This window comes from Helianthus annuus, chromosome 1, assembly GCF_002127325.2.
Source record: "Helianthus annuus cultivar XRQ/B chromosome 1, HanXRQr2.0-SUNRISE, whole genome shotgun sequence".
Taxonomy (NCBI): domain Eukaryota; kingdom Viridiplantae; phylum Streptophyta; class Magnoliopsida; order Asterales; family Asteraceae; genus Helianthus; species Helianthus annuus.
The window spans coordinates 135,537,382-135,551,803 of NC_035433.2; the positions used below are offsets into that span (position 1 = coordinate 135,537,382).

Consider the following 14,422-nt stretch of genomic DNA (forward strand, 5'->3'; position numbering starts at 1 on the left):
CTCCACTCCCAGAATCTGCTCCGATGGCGGCACTGTCAGTCTTCAATGATTCCATATTTGGAAACATTCACTCTCGCTAAAATGTTCTTGAAGGCTTATAGAAGTATATCTTTCTACGGAGAAGCCATTGAAGCTCCATGTTCTCTGCTAATTGCCCAAGCTTTTTTTTTCGTCTCGTTGTCTCTGCAGATAGAAGGATCTGGATTTGAGAGAGAGAAAGTGAGTTTTAGAGAGAGAGAGAGAGTTGAGAGTTGATAAAGCTTAGAGAAATTAAAAAGAACTTTTTATACGAATATGATTTGAATTTTGAATCTGGAGCAAAAATTTTTGAATTTTGAATGTAGAGCAGATCTTTGAAATTTGTATGAGATCTTTGAAATTTGTATGAGATCAGTGCTTTGCCCTTTTGTATGTGGCATCTTGCATATCAGAATTATTTGCAGCGGAAGTATACGAATACATTTGATTGATATAACATGAAAATGTAAGAACAAGTGATGGACAATTTGTGTAAAGGAAATTGTCTTGGTAACCGGTGATAGTTGCCGGTAAAACCTATATATACAATACACAAGAACGGTTATGAAGGTAGTTAATTTTTGGCGGGAGTAACCGTCATCTTAAATGACGTTACTTAACCAACATACCCGTTCAATTGTATCCGTTCATACATGCATACATATTTAATACGAATAAGTTTAATACAAATAATAATAATACTAATACAAATTATGTTTATAATACTAATACTCTCCCCTAAACATAATTTGGTTTAAGAGAATTCTCGAGTACGCTATAATTTGCTTCATTTACGGCTTTCTTTGCCCTTGAGAAATCGAATCTCTTCCTTTGTAGTTTCTTGAGTCCATGCCAATCACTACCACCATAGTAAACATAGTGATCTTCATCTATATCCTGAATTGCTTCTGACTGCTCTTTTAACCCGCTAACTGTACCTGCTTGATTTGTAAATAATGCATAATGCTTGACTTCCTTTTCTACTGCTCCGGTACTGCTTGAACATTCGGCAGTCTCCGTTTGAACTGTATCTGATAAAACTTCTTTATCTCCATCACTCCTGCTTTGTCTGGGATCTACTGTCTTCTCATCCTCCTTTCCGATTGCCCTTTCCTGTGTTACCTTGAACTTATAGTAGTATACAAGTACGTCCAGATACATAACATAAATCAGACGCATGTTGTCACACCCCTAATTTCCACGTGTCACCGGTGGGCCCGGTGGGGGAGTATCGTGACGTAGTTGATATCATCATTGTCAAACAACACAAATTATAATGCACAGCGAAAGCAATAAAAATAGATTTACTTCAACCATTAAATGTAATATCTAAGTATCACAAATAGTCGAAATAGATCCACAGGCGGATCGAAATAAAAAGGAGAAAATTGTTCAACAGATAACTGCATCCCAAAGTTTGCGAGACTCTATGATGCTAAGGAGAAACCAGCCTATTCCGTGTAGATCCTGCACTCAATCTTTTTGGGGAAAATACGTCAGTTTGCACTGGTAAATACAATTTAACCGACTCATTTTGAAAATGTTTTAAAAATTGATTTGAATGCACAAGGCACAAAACATTTTATAACTTGGGAATAATTAATCAAAGTTGAACTTGTAAAAGAATTACATGTTCGTTATGCGTTTAGTCGCCCGGGTCGTGCCGGGTTTAAGGTTAATTGACACACCACTCAGTATAAGTCCGCGGCGGGAAGCCAACGTTTATACCTTACTAAATGGACACATTACCGGGTGTACGCCTACACCCGGGTGTCAAGGTCGTGGCCATTTCTTAAAATGATGCCAAGGATATCCGGGACATGGTCATTAAACTCCCAAAGGCGTAAAACAAACAAAACTAGTTTTCAAACGGGTCACATTGATAATACCCAACTACTAACGAGTTAGGGTCAATTGCCCGACCAAGCGGTATTTTATATACCGTACCCCCAAGCCCGTATAACGGAAAATAAGTTAAAAGTATTTACCTGAGCAAGTATAAACCACAAAAGCAAAATGCAAGTGTCTTTTACTGGGCTCCTATTCTGGAACGAAGGTTTATAATAACCTATTAGAATCCTAACGGGTCTTTTAACATAGCCTAAGCTTAGACCGGTTAGTTTCGAAGGATAAACATGGTTTAATCGCGAGGAAAGCGAAAACCGAAAAGGAATGTGACTTAGACCCGACAAGTTTGGAGACTTGTGTCTTATGGGTAAACTAAATACATTCTGAATTTAGAGACTAAGATGATACGGTTTGGCCCGTTTCGGCTAATGTGTGTAAACTAGTTACATAAGCCGATCCGAACGCGAAAGTGCGTAAAGGGCAACCATATAAATCATATACAAGTTTCCTGAGATTATATGCACCAAATATGTTGTAATTTCAGTAAGATGAGTCCTATTATGCCCCAAATGATTTTGAACTCCAATTACGCCCCATAAGGGCATTTTGGTAATTTTATATAAGCTTAAAAGGTTAAAACCGGGAATCTGAGTTCTCAACTTTAGTTTACTGTTATAATATGAAATTTCACAAAATATATCAGTAGGTATTAGACCTTATGTATAAAAACTAGTTTTGACATATACTATCTCGTAAAAATGCCTAAAAAGGCGATTTGGAGCCATTTCCGGGTTTTAAAAGAAAAGCTGATATTTTTATAATTCCAGAAGGCTCAAAATAATATATTTAACATAACAAATCAGTAGAAAAAGGTTTGGGGTCAAAAGGTTTTGAAAAACTCATTTTATGGTCTAAAAGAGCAAAACCGGCATAAGCCGAATTAAGCTTAAAACCTTATGTTATGCTCAGCCTAAAAATAAATAAATATCTTTAAAATTCCCAAAATATTATTATATAACAGTGGGTATAAGGTTTTGATATAAAATTTGAGTCTAGATAAGTTACATGCTAATTACGCTAATTATTTACTAAGAAAGCTTATATTTGCGCTAATGAGCATAACTCCTAACCTAGACCTCGAATTGATGTCAAATTTTGGGGACAAGTCTATAATTCAGTAACTAAGATGTCTACTCTTTTTATTCTCAAAAATCATGATTTATGGACATTCGGGCATAATGGTCAACATATGGGCATTTAACGGAAACATGCATTCGATCAAGATATCTAATGAACCAAGTTGTATAATCACAGGAGGATATACTAACATGTTATTAGGTCCAAAAGAAGCTCTAAGGCAATCTTAATCTAGACTAAAACGGGTCAGAACTGAAAGTCAAAGCGAAAGTCAAATTATGCGACTTTCGGTTCCAAACCGGGTCTAAGCAGAAAATTGTCGAGTGGAACATGTTGGAACATGATCTTACATTACTTACCAAGTGACATTAATGTTAAAACAGGTTGCATGCATCCTACATTGCTAATTATAAGTTAATTCGGATTTAAGCATTCTGTTGACTTTTTATAGTTAGCTTTGACTCGACATTTGACATGCTTAGAGTGGGAATCTGGAAATACCCTTTTAAGGGTTTGTTACCCACCTAATTACCTACTTAAAGGTATGTTTAATTCGTGATTTGACAGAGCACAATTTAATTAACCACAAAGTCAAACCTTAATTACGACGGTTTGACTTTTACTTAATTAACTAAGCTAAAGTGGATTAAGGGAGGTTAAGGGTACTTACAAGAGTCCTAAGAAGGATTTGGGACCTTAAGAAAAATGGTTGCTGTCCAGGAAAGCTCCAGAGAAGTCTTGAACCCAAGTCCAAAGTGAGCAAAGGAAATGGTCACACCTCATGCCCTTATATAGTGAACTTAAATGGTCCAAGATTATGACAAGCAAGCCTACAATGGTTGGGGGATCACCCCAGGTGTCCCTAGAGGGCTAAATACTGCCTAGCAAGCCCCTGAATTCAGAAACCATCGTTTTAAGTCGGTGCAACGGGCTGGACAGGCAGTTGTCCAAAAACTGCTGCCAGCGACGGTCTTACGGACCGTAAGCTTAAGGCCTTGCGGTCCGTAAGAACCTCTTGCGGACCGTAAGCTAAAAGGGCTACGGTCCGTAACTGACCCTTGCTGAAAACGCCCAGGTACCCTCCTTACGGACCGTAAGCTTGGGGCCTTGCGGTCCGTAAGAGGTGGTCAGAGGACAAAATTTTAAAACTTTTAAGTCTTGACCATGCAACTTTCAAATGTCGAAACATCAGACTTTTACTACAATGTAGGGTCCACCATTGTCAGGTTTTGCATGCTTGCATGAATATTGATACCTTGGAATCTTATGGCAATTTTAATTTGACGGAAACATCAAGAATAAGTCCTTGGATTCTCATGTTAGTTGACCAAGGTAATTAACTATTTTGATTCATTCTTATAAGACTTTTATTTAGCATTATTAGTAGTAACATTCCTGCCAAATCTCGAGTTCACATAAAAGATGGAACTTTATTTATTTGGAAACGACTGGTTATCATGTCGGATGTTTATCAAATGATTTAAGGATATTGGGATTTATAAAATTCTGGTCGCTCATAGGTGATTTAATAACATGTCGCCCTTGGGTCGTTCAGAGGTATTTTAAATAACATGACGCCTTTTTTTATTAAAAATCCTACCATACATCTTTTTATTTGATCCGGTTTTCCTGACACGTCTGTCTCTCATGACACGTGTCTTTATTTCGATGGACAGGAATTTCCGAGGTGTTACATCGCTCTGATACCAACCTGTCACACCCCTAATTTCCACGTGTCACCGGTGGGCCCGGTGGGGGAGTATCGTGACGTAGTTGATATCATCATCGTCAAACAACACAAATTATAATGCACAGCGGAAGCAATAAAAATAGATTTACTTCAACCATTAAATGTAATATCTAAGTATCACAAATAGTCGAAATAGATCCACAGGCAGATCGAACTAAAAAGGAGAAAATTGTTCAATAGATAACTGCATCCCAAAGTTTGCGAGACTCTATGATGCTAAGGAGAAACCAGCCTATTCCGTGTAGATCCTGCACTCAATCTTTTTGGGGAAAATACGTCAGTTTGCACTGGTAAATACAATTTAACCGACTCATTTTGAAAATGTTTTAAAAATTGATTTGAATGCACAAGGCACAAAACATTTTATAACTTGGGAATAATTAATCAAAGTTGAACTTGTAAAAGAATTACATGTTCGTTATGCGTTTAGTCGCCCGGGTCGTGCCGGGTTTAAGGTTAATTGACACACCACTCAGTATAAGTCCGCGGCGGGAAGCCAACGTTTATACCTTACTAAATGGACACATTACCGGGTGTACGCCTACACCCGGGTGTCAAGGTCGTGGCCATTTCTTAAAATGATGCCAAGGATATCCGGGACATGGTCATTAAACTCCCAAAGGCGTAAAACAAACAAAACTAGTTTTCAAACGGGTCACATTGATAATACCCAACTACTAACGAGTTAGGGTCAATTGCCCGACCAAGCGGTATTTTATATACCGTACCCCCAAGCCCGTATAACGGAAAATAAGTTAAAAGTATTTACCTGAGCAAGTATAAACCACAAAAGCAAAATGCAAGTGTCTTTTACTGGGCTCCTATTCTGGAACGAAGGTTTATAATAACCTATTAGAATCCTAACGGGTCTTTTAACATAGCCTAAGCTTAGACCGGTTAGTTTCGAAGGATAAACATGGTTTAATCGCGAGGAAAGCGAAAACCGAAAAGGAATGTGACTTAGACCCGACAAGTTTGGAGACTTGTGTCTTATGGGTAAACTAAATACATTCTGAATTTAGAGACTAAGATGATACGGTTTGGCCCGTTTCGGCTAATGTGTGTAAACTAGTTACATAAGCCGATCCGAACGCGAAAGTGCGTAACGGGCAACCATATAAATCATATACAAGTTTCCTGAGATCATATGCACCAAATATGTTGTAATTTCAGTAAGATAAGTCCTATTATGCCCCAAATGATTTTGAACTCCAATTACGCCCCATATGGGCATTTTGGTAATTTTATATAAGCTTAAAAGGTTAAAACCGGGAATCTGAGTTCTCAACTTTAGTTTACTGTTATAATATGAAATTTCACAAAATATATCAGTAGGTATTAGACCTTATGTATAAAAACTAGTTTTGACATATACTATGTCGTAAAAATGCCTAAAAAGGCGATTTGGAGCCATTTCCGGGTTTTAAAAGAAAATATAATATTTTTCTAATTCCAGAAGGCTCAAAATAATATATTTAACATAGCAAATCAGTAGAAAAAGGTTTGGGGTCAAAAGGTTTTGAAAAACTCATTTTATGGTCTAAAAGAGCAAAACCGGCATAAGCCGAATTAAGCTTAAAACCTTATGTTATGCTTAGCCTAAAAATAAATAAAAATCTTTAAAATTCCCAAAATATTATTATATAACAGTGGGTATAAGGTTTTGATATAAAATTTGAGTCTAGATAAGTTACATGCTAATTACGCTAACTATTTACTAAGAAAGCTTATATTTGCGCTAATGAGCATAACTCCTAACCTAGACCTCAAATTGATGTCAAATTTTGGGGACAAGTCTATAATTCAGTAACTAAGATGTCTACCCTTTTTATTCTCAAAAATCATGATTTATGGATATTTGGGCATAATGGTCAACATATGGGCATTTAACGGAAACATGCATTCGATCAAGATATCTAATGAACCAAGTTGTATAATCACAGGAGGATATACTAACATGTTATTAGGTCCAAAAGAAGCTCTAAGGCAATCTTAATCTAGACTAAAACGGGTCAGAACTGAAAGTCAAAGCGAAAGTCAAATTATGCGACTTTCGGTTCCAAACCGGGTCTAAGCAGAAAATTGTCGAGTGGAACATGTTGGAACATGATCTTACATTACTTACCAAGTGACATTAATGTTAAAACAGGTTGCATGCATCCTACATTGCTAATTATAAGTTAATTCGGATTTAAGCATTCTGTTGACTTTTTATAGTTAGCTTTGACTCGACATTTGACATGCTTAGAGTGGGAATCTGGAAATACCCTTTTAAGGGTTTGTTACCCACCTAATTACCTACTTAAAGGTATGTTTAATTCGTGATTTGACAGAGCACAATTTAATTAACCACAAAGTCAAACCTTAATTACGACGGTTTGACTTTTACTTAATTAACTAAGCTAAAGTGGATTAAGGGAGGTTAAGGGTACTTACAAGAGTCCTAAGAAGGATTTGGGACCTTAAGAAAAATGGTTGCTGTCCAGGAAAGCTCCAGAGAAGTCTTGAACCCAAGTCCAAAGTGAGCAAAGGAAATGGTCACACCTCATGCCCTTATATAGTGAACTTAAATGGTCCAAGATTATGACAAGCAAGCCTACAATGGTTGGGGGATCACCCCAGGTGTCCCTAGAGGGCTAAATACTGCCTAGCAAGCCCCTGAATTCAGAAACCATCGTTTTAAGTCGGTGCAACGGGCTGGACAGGCAGCTGTCCAAAAACTGCTGCCAGCGACTTTACGGACCGTAAGCTTAAGGCCTTGCGGTCCGTAAGAACCTCTTGCGGACCGTAAGCTAAAAGGGCTACGGTCCGTAACCGACCCTTGCTGAAAACGCCCAGGTACCCTCCTTACGGACCGTAAGCTTGGGGCCTTGCGGTCCGTAAGAGGTGGTCAGAGGACAAAATTTTAAAACTTTTAAGTCTTGACCATGCAACTTTCAAATGTCGAAACATCAGACTTTTACTGCAATGTAGGGTCCACCATTGTCAGGTTTTGCATGCTTGCATGAATATTGATACCTTGGAATCTTATGGCAATTGTAATTTGACGGAAACATCAAGAATAAGTCCTTGGATTCTCATGTTAGTTGACCAAGGTAATTAACTATTTTGATTCATTCTTATAAGACTAGTAACATTCCTGCCAAATCTCGAGTTCACATAAAAGATGGAACTTTATTTATTTGGAAACGACCGGTTATCATGTAGGATGTTTATCAAATGATTTAAGGATCTTGGGATTTATAAAATTCGGGTCGCTTAGAGGTGATTTAATAACATGTCGCCCTTGGGTCGTTCAGAGGTATTTTAAATAACATGACGCCCTTTTTATTAAAAATCCTACCATACATCTTTTTATTTGATCCGGTTTTCCTGACACGTCTGTCTCTCATGACACGTGTCTTTATTTCGATGGACAGGAATTTCCGAGGTGTTACACATGTATTCACCATCTTCATACTCGAAACTCGTATCCTTTGCTATCATCGCCCACATACCATTTTCAGTAATTCGCCGGTGACCACCTTCCCTCTTCACCGCCATATACAGGTCTAACAATCCTACTTTCCGATTGTTTGAAGCATAAGCAGGCAGTGGCCTTGAATGAATTTCTAATTTTTCTCTAAGAAACCATTCTATCATACTCTCAAACGTAATTTCAAGATAGTGTTTGTACTTAAGAAAGTAATCAACGTCTTCAAGCATATCTAACAGGGCCTTACAATCTCTAAAATCATTGAACTTCATTGCTTGTAGGATTAGAATGTTCCAATCCGGTTCACATGTAGATATGTTCAGTTTCTCAAAGTATTCGTTTAGAAATTCAGTTTTATACTTCTCGTGTTCATGACCCGTTTTTATCACATTCTGTTTCTCTAGTTCTCCTATTTCCTCTTCTCTGGTCATTCCTGAATTACTATTCCTTCTGTTGTTTAAAGGAATGCTAAACGTGGGATAAATTTTACATTTCTCTCCCATGAATCTTACTGTATAACCCTGAGTTATTAACTGATCAAAACTCAAGACATTTCTGTCTATATCTGTTGTGTAGAATACATTTTGAATGCGTATATTTTCAGACCCGGACACAACATCTACCACACCAATGCCTCTAATGAAGAAAAAATGATTTTCTCCTGTCACAGTTTCGACATGAGACATTTTTTATGCGTTTAAACATGTCTATGTTACTAGAGAAATGGTATTTTAGAGACTTACTGAGATACCATATATCGGACCAACATCCTCCCTCGGTCCCTTCCACAATAAATTCCAGTCGGCCGTCAATCTGATGATTGTTCTCTTCCTCAGCGTTTTTCTGAGTTCCTGCATCAACCGCATGTCGTAGTAATTGATTCTCTTCATCCTTTTCTTTCTCTTGGCAAGAAGAGATTTGATGACCAGGCATGTTGCAGTAGTAATAGCGACGTTCCATTCTTCTTTGTTCTCGTCTTTCTTCTGAACAGTGTGCACATGGCATCATTGAAGAGGTTGGCCTTAGATTGTCATTGATTGAATAACTGGCTCTGATACCACTTTCTTGCATATCAGAATTATTTGTAGCGGAAGTATACGAATACATTTGATTGATATAACATGAAAATGTAAGAACAAGTGATGGACAATTTGTGTAAAGGAAATTGTCTTGGTAACCGGTGATAGTTGCCGGTAAAACCTATATATACAATACACAAGAACGGTTATGAAGGTAGTTAATTTTTGGCGGGAGTAACCGTCATCTTAAATGACGTTACTTAACCAACATACCCGTTCAATTGTATCCGTTCATACATGCATACATATTTAATACGAATAAGTTTAATACAAATAATAATAATACTAATATAAATTATGTTTATAATACTAACATGGTAGAGCTTTGCCTTTTTGTATATGGGCAGACCTTTCAAATTTGGATGTGGGTCAGATGTTTGAAAATTAAAGTGATTTTATATATTAGGCTTTATGATACAGTAATGACATAAGAAAATCATTGTTAATGTTGAACCTCTATGGCTGTAACATCATCTTTTCTTATGTCAATAAGATTTCTCGTTTTTTAATCGAAAGTATAGATTTTTATAAAAAATAGAGAAACACTAGCCCATTAAAAGGAAACGGATGCTAGCCCCAAAGCAACACCAGCCAGCCCACACCCCAAACAAAACTGAAAACAAACAGCACTATCTACAACCCACCCAGTAGTCGTCGATTCATTCGATACTTTTATGCTGGCTCGCTGGGGCTGTGAGTCTATCGGATTCACCGACCACCAAATACATTCAATTAGGGTTCCTAACCAGACCACTGCAAAACGCTGACGTCCAGGTTCGTCCTTCTATGGCTAGTAATTATTCAAATTACTCATGTCTGACAATGATCTCTGGTTCATAATCATTGTGATTACTAGTGGATTTATACTAATTAATTGAAGGTAGGTAGGTCCATATGTTTGGTAGAAACTGAAATTGCTAGCTAGCATTATGTCTGTTGGACATCCGGACAGCGGAAGTCATCATCATCATATCCGAAACATCATCATCTATGTTAGCGGAAGCCGTTATCGTCATCGTTGTCATATTCCTGTTTGTGTGTGTGTTGTACAGAGAAATAGACAAAACTGAATTGGAATGATATTATGAATATCTTCTTGGTACATGGCAAAGATTTCCGGCAATGTGTATTTATACATCTGACTTAAAACGGTTATGTGAAGGTTTGGTTTTTTGGCGGGAATAACCGTCAAGTGAAACATTTTCAACCAACCGACACAACCGTTCATCTATATCGTTTCATACATACATAATAATAACTTTAACTATCCTAATTACACTTAATACATAATAAAATAACTAAATTAAGTTTAATATTCCAACACACTCCCCTAAACTTAATTCAGTTTTAGAGAGTGCTTGAGAACACTTTTGTTGGCCTCGTCCATAGTTCGTTCTTCATGTACAGGACCTTCATCCACAGATTGTTCTTCATGTATAGGGCCTTCATCCATAGTTTGCATCTTCTTCTTCTTTCTCTTTCTGCTAACTCCTCTACTCTTATTAATCCGGTGACAACATTCATTCCATATATCTGCCCATAATCCATGTTCTGTGCCGGTGACGTCGTACTTTGCCCTCGTTCGTTGAATTCCGGTTGCCTTGTCATGTTCTTTTAATTTGCAGAAGGCAATTAAGTGTCCCATATCATGACAATAGTAACATCGCTTCTTCGTAAGATCCTTCCTTCGTCGTTCGTTCCTCTTTATCATCCGTCTCTTCCCGGGAACATGTAATTCTGCGATTTCCAACCATTCCGGTTCTCGTTCCTTTTCTCTGTTCTTATGAACATTAAACATCTCCTGTTGTTTCATACCTTCATTACCGTGATCTTCCTTGTTTACATCACCGTGAGAATTGAAATTTCCCATTTCTATTTCCGTTGTATCTTCTCGTCTTTCTTCCGTATCTCGTTCCAGTAACTCGATTTCGATTTCTAATTTCATTAGAATATTTCGCTTCATTCTTGCGAACATTCGTGATCGCGAAATCGTGCGATCGGGATTGGATTCTTGTCCGTCTCCATATCCCCTGTTTTTGTTCTTCATCCGGATGTGCCCGGAATCGTATAATATCGATCGATCTTCATCGATTTCCCACCGTGGCTCTGATACCACTATGTTAGCGGAAGTTGTCATCATCATATCCGAAACATCATCATCTATGTTAGCGGAAGCCGTTATCGTCATCGTTGTCATATTCCTGTTTGTGTGTGTGTTGTACAGAGAAATAGACAAAACTGAATTGGAATGATATTATGAATATCTTCTTGGTACATGGCAAAGATTGCCGGCAATGTGTATTTATACATCAGACTTAAAACGGTTATGTGAAGGTTTGGTTTTTTGGCGGGAATAACCCTCAAAGTGAAACATTTTCAACCAACCGACACAACCGTTCATCTATATCGTTTCATACATACATAATAATAACTTTAACTATCCTAATTACACTTAATACATAATAAAATAACTAAATTAAGTTTAATATTCCAACAATGTCACCAAGAGGGGCTTGTCTCGGGAAATTATGTGACGTCTCTAGAACCGAAAAAGAAGAAGAAGATATGCTAAAAAGTTTTATTTTTTTGTTATAAGTTAACCGTGTGCTTTTGTAATTGTTGCCAACTCTAAAATCAATTATATATACTATACAAAAGATTGGAGCATTTCTAACTGAAATATGGAACCCCTATGAATTGAGCTCAAGGCTAGTGATTGCACCATCTATTCGTCAATCTCTTTTACTTGCAAGTATTGCCGCATTAAGCAAGTTTGAAATGTTATTAACTTATTATTAACATCACAGATGGAGCAGAAACACCTTTCTTGTGGCTTAGTATGTGATCAATTGTCTACCCTGTCTGTAAAATATCCATGGTTGGTTGCTTAAAACCTCGAAGCTGAAGAAGACGATACCAAATACCAGATTTTCTATACAATGCACGATTCGTTGTCTCTTTATCGGTGTCAAATCCCTGAGTTGTTCGGTAGATGTATACGAGGGTGTTTCCATGGATGGTATGTATTTATTTTACATGTTTTATTTTTACATGAGAAAAAAAAATTATTCAAAATAATCTTATGTGTAGGTTACATGGTGATCAGGGAGAAATCGAGTGTGGAACTGATTTTAAACCGGCAGATGAGATCATGGAAATACCAGTTAGGGATGACAAGGTTGATATCAATGACACGAGGAATGAAGAGACACACATTCTCAATATTCCGCCTGATGTTTTGAGAACGATTCTTATGGAGTTTTGTGGTTGTGTGGAATACCTTAACTTCCGTTTCACACGCAAACATTTTCAATTAGCTGCACCTATAATTCGATGGAGTGAAGAAACATCACTAAGGAGATCGCATATATATTCATTGAAATCACCATGGTTGTTGGTGTACGACAAACATCGAGGCATTATCACTTTTACAGATCCTATGTTTGGTGACAAGTACTTTATAAAAACGCATCAAAAATTGATTGGTGATTTGCGAATTGTTAGAATTGGATACCAAAGAACGTATTGAATCAAAACTCGTTTATTGATAATTGGTACGATTAGGGTTACAAATAAATCCTTCTATTTATAAGCCTAATAACTTGTTCAACAAGTAAACCTATTTGACTCAAACTAGGATTAAAAAAAACTATCTAAAAAAAACCCCAAGTTTATAACCCGTTCACTTTTTACCCGAACTTTGTAAGTCGGTCACTTTTAATCCGAACTTACACATAATATGCAAGATTAGTCTAACAATCACCCCCCTAATCTTGCAATACCGGGAAGATATCTCATCTTGATAATCTTCAGTCGTGGCACGACTACTTTTGTGAGGATGTCAGTCAGTTGCAAATCCCCGCTAATACGTTCCACTTTAACTTGCTCTTGCAATAAGTTCTCGACTTTCAAACTTGTCTCTTCATTTGATAAACCGAGCATCCATTTAAGTATTGAAGTGCTGAAAAACTGATCTGTCGCAGACTCGTCGCGAGAAGCTGTCACTGGCTGATCAGATTCTGTCGCTGACTGGTCAGTTTCTGTCGCTAACTGGTCAGTCTGGTCGCTATATGTCTGCTGTGTCGCTGACTGCCCAGATTGGTCGCTAATTCCTGTTGTTGACTGATCTGTTTGGTCGCTAACTTCCGTCACAATAGAGACTGGTTGGTCGCTATTTTCAGCCTTGTCATCTTTAGTTTGTATGCAAACTGGAGATACAACCTCAAGATTAATCTTGTAAATGCGATTAGGTCAACGAGGTACCTTCATTAGCAAAGTTCCGTCTTGCTCAAACATCCAAAGTATACCATATTGGATTGCGATCTTGTACCCTCTCTCATCTAACTGACCAATGCTTATTATATTACTTTCAAGTGTTGGAATATAGTAAACATCACGCAATACCCTTTGTTCCCCAGATTTTCCTTCCAAGATGACCATCCCTTGTCCTTTAATCTCTACGCATGACCCGTCTCCAAACTTCACTTTTCCCTTGATGTTGTGATCGAGATTAGTGAACCACTCTTTTTTACCCGTCATGTGGTTACTCGCTCCGTTGTCAAGAAACCATGTATTGAGTTCACTTGGGCTCGAAGCATACATCCTTGGAATAATCCTTTCCTCATCTAGAAACACATCATTAGCCTCTTCAACGTGTGTTTGCAAGTAAAGAACCGGTTCAACCCTTTGAATAAGATTGTTTTCCTCGTCCTCGTCCTTTTTACGTGTAGGACAATCTGAAGAAAAATGTCCTAATTCATCACATTGAGAACACCTTATCTTAGAACGGTCCTTCTTTGGTTTTTGATCTGGTTCCTTGTCTTTATCTTGACCCCTGATTTTTCCTCGACCGTGACCGCGGCCTCTTTGACTAGACTCGGCCGTTCCTTTGCCTCGATAGTACCCTTCCTTTTTTCTAGCTTCCCACTCCTCATAAGTCAACAGTAACTGATCACTTCTAACCAGTTGCTCCTTATCTTCAAGGTTAACGCGTTCCTCATAGGCTATAAGACGACCTACGACATCATCAAATCCAACTGTCTTAAGGTCAATGGATTGCTCAAGAGAGGCAACCATGTAAATAAACCTTTTCGGCAAACCATGTAGAAACCTTTT

General features: G+C 37.6%; 2 protein-coding genes across 2 annotated transcripts in view; both read left to right on the plus strand.

Annotated features, from left to right (window-relative positions):
* Nucleotides 1-9,989: 9,989 nt before the first annotated feature.
* LOC110879777 overlaps nucleotides 9,990-14,422 on the plus strand; it is a 54,627-nt gene continuing 50,194 nt past the window's right edge. Inside the window, exon 1 of the mRNA XM_035975154.1 lies at nucleotides 9,990-10,081. The gene's annotated coding sequence lies outside the window, so the exon portion shown is untranslated. The remainder of the gene's footprint in view (nucleotides 10,082-14,422) is intronic.
* On the plus strand, nucleotides 12,046-12,936 carry LOC110940052. The gene is made up of 2 exons (XM_022181613.2): nucleotides 12,046-12,326; nucleotides 12,398-12,936. Exons 1-2 carry the CDS (start codon nucleotides 12,247-12,249, stop codon nucleotides 12,834-12,836), a joined length of 519 nt encoding a protein of 172 aa, XP_022037305.1. The 5' UTR covers nucleotides 12,046-12,246; the 3' UTR covers nucleotides 12,837-12,936.

Coding starts and splice junctions, on each gene's coding strand:
- LOC110940052 (XM_022181613.2), top strand. CDS start 12,247: ATGCACGATTCGTTGTCTCTTTATCGGTGTCAAATCCCTGAGTTGTTC. Junction 12,327..12,397: donor CGAGGGTGTTTCCATGGATG/GTATGTATTTAT, acceptor TCTTATGTGTAG/GTTACATGGTGATCAGGGAG.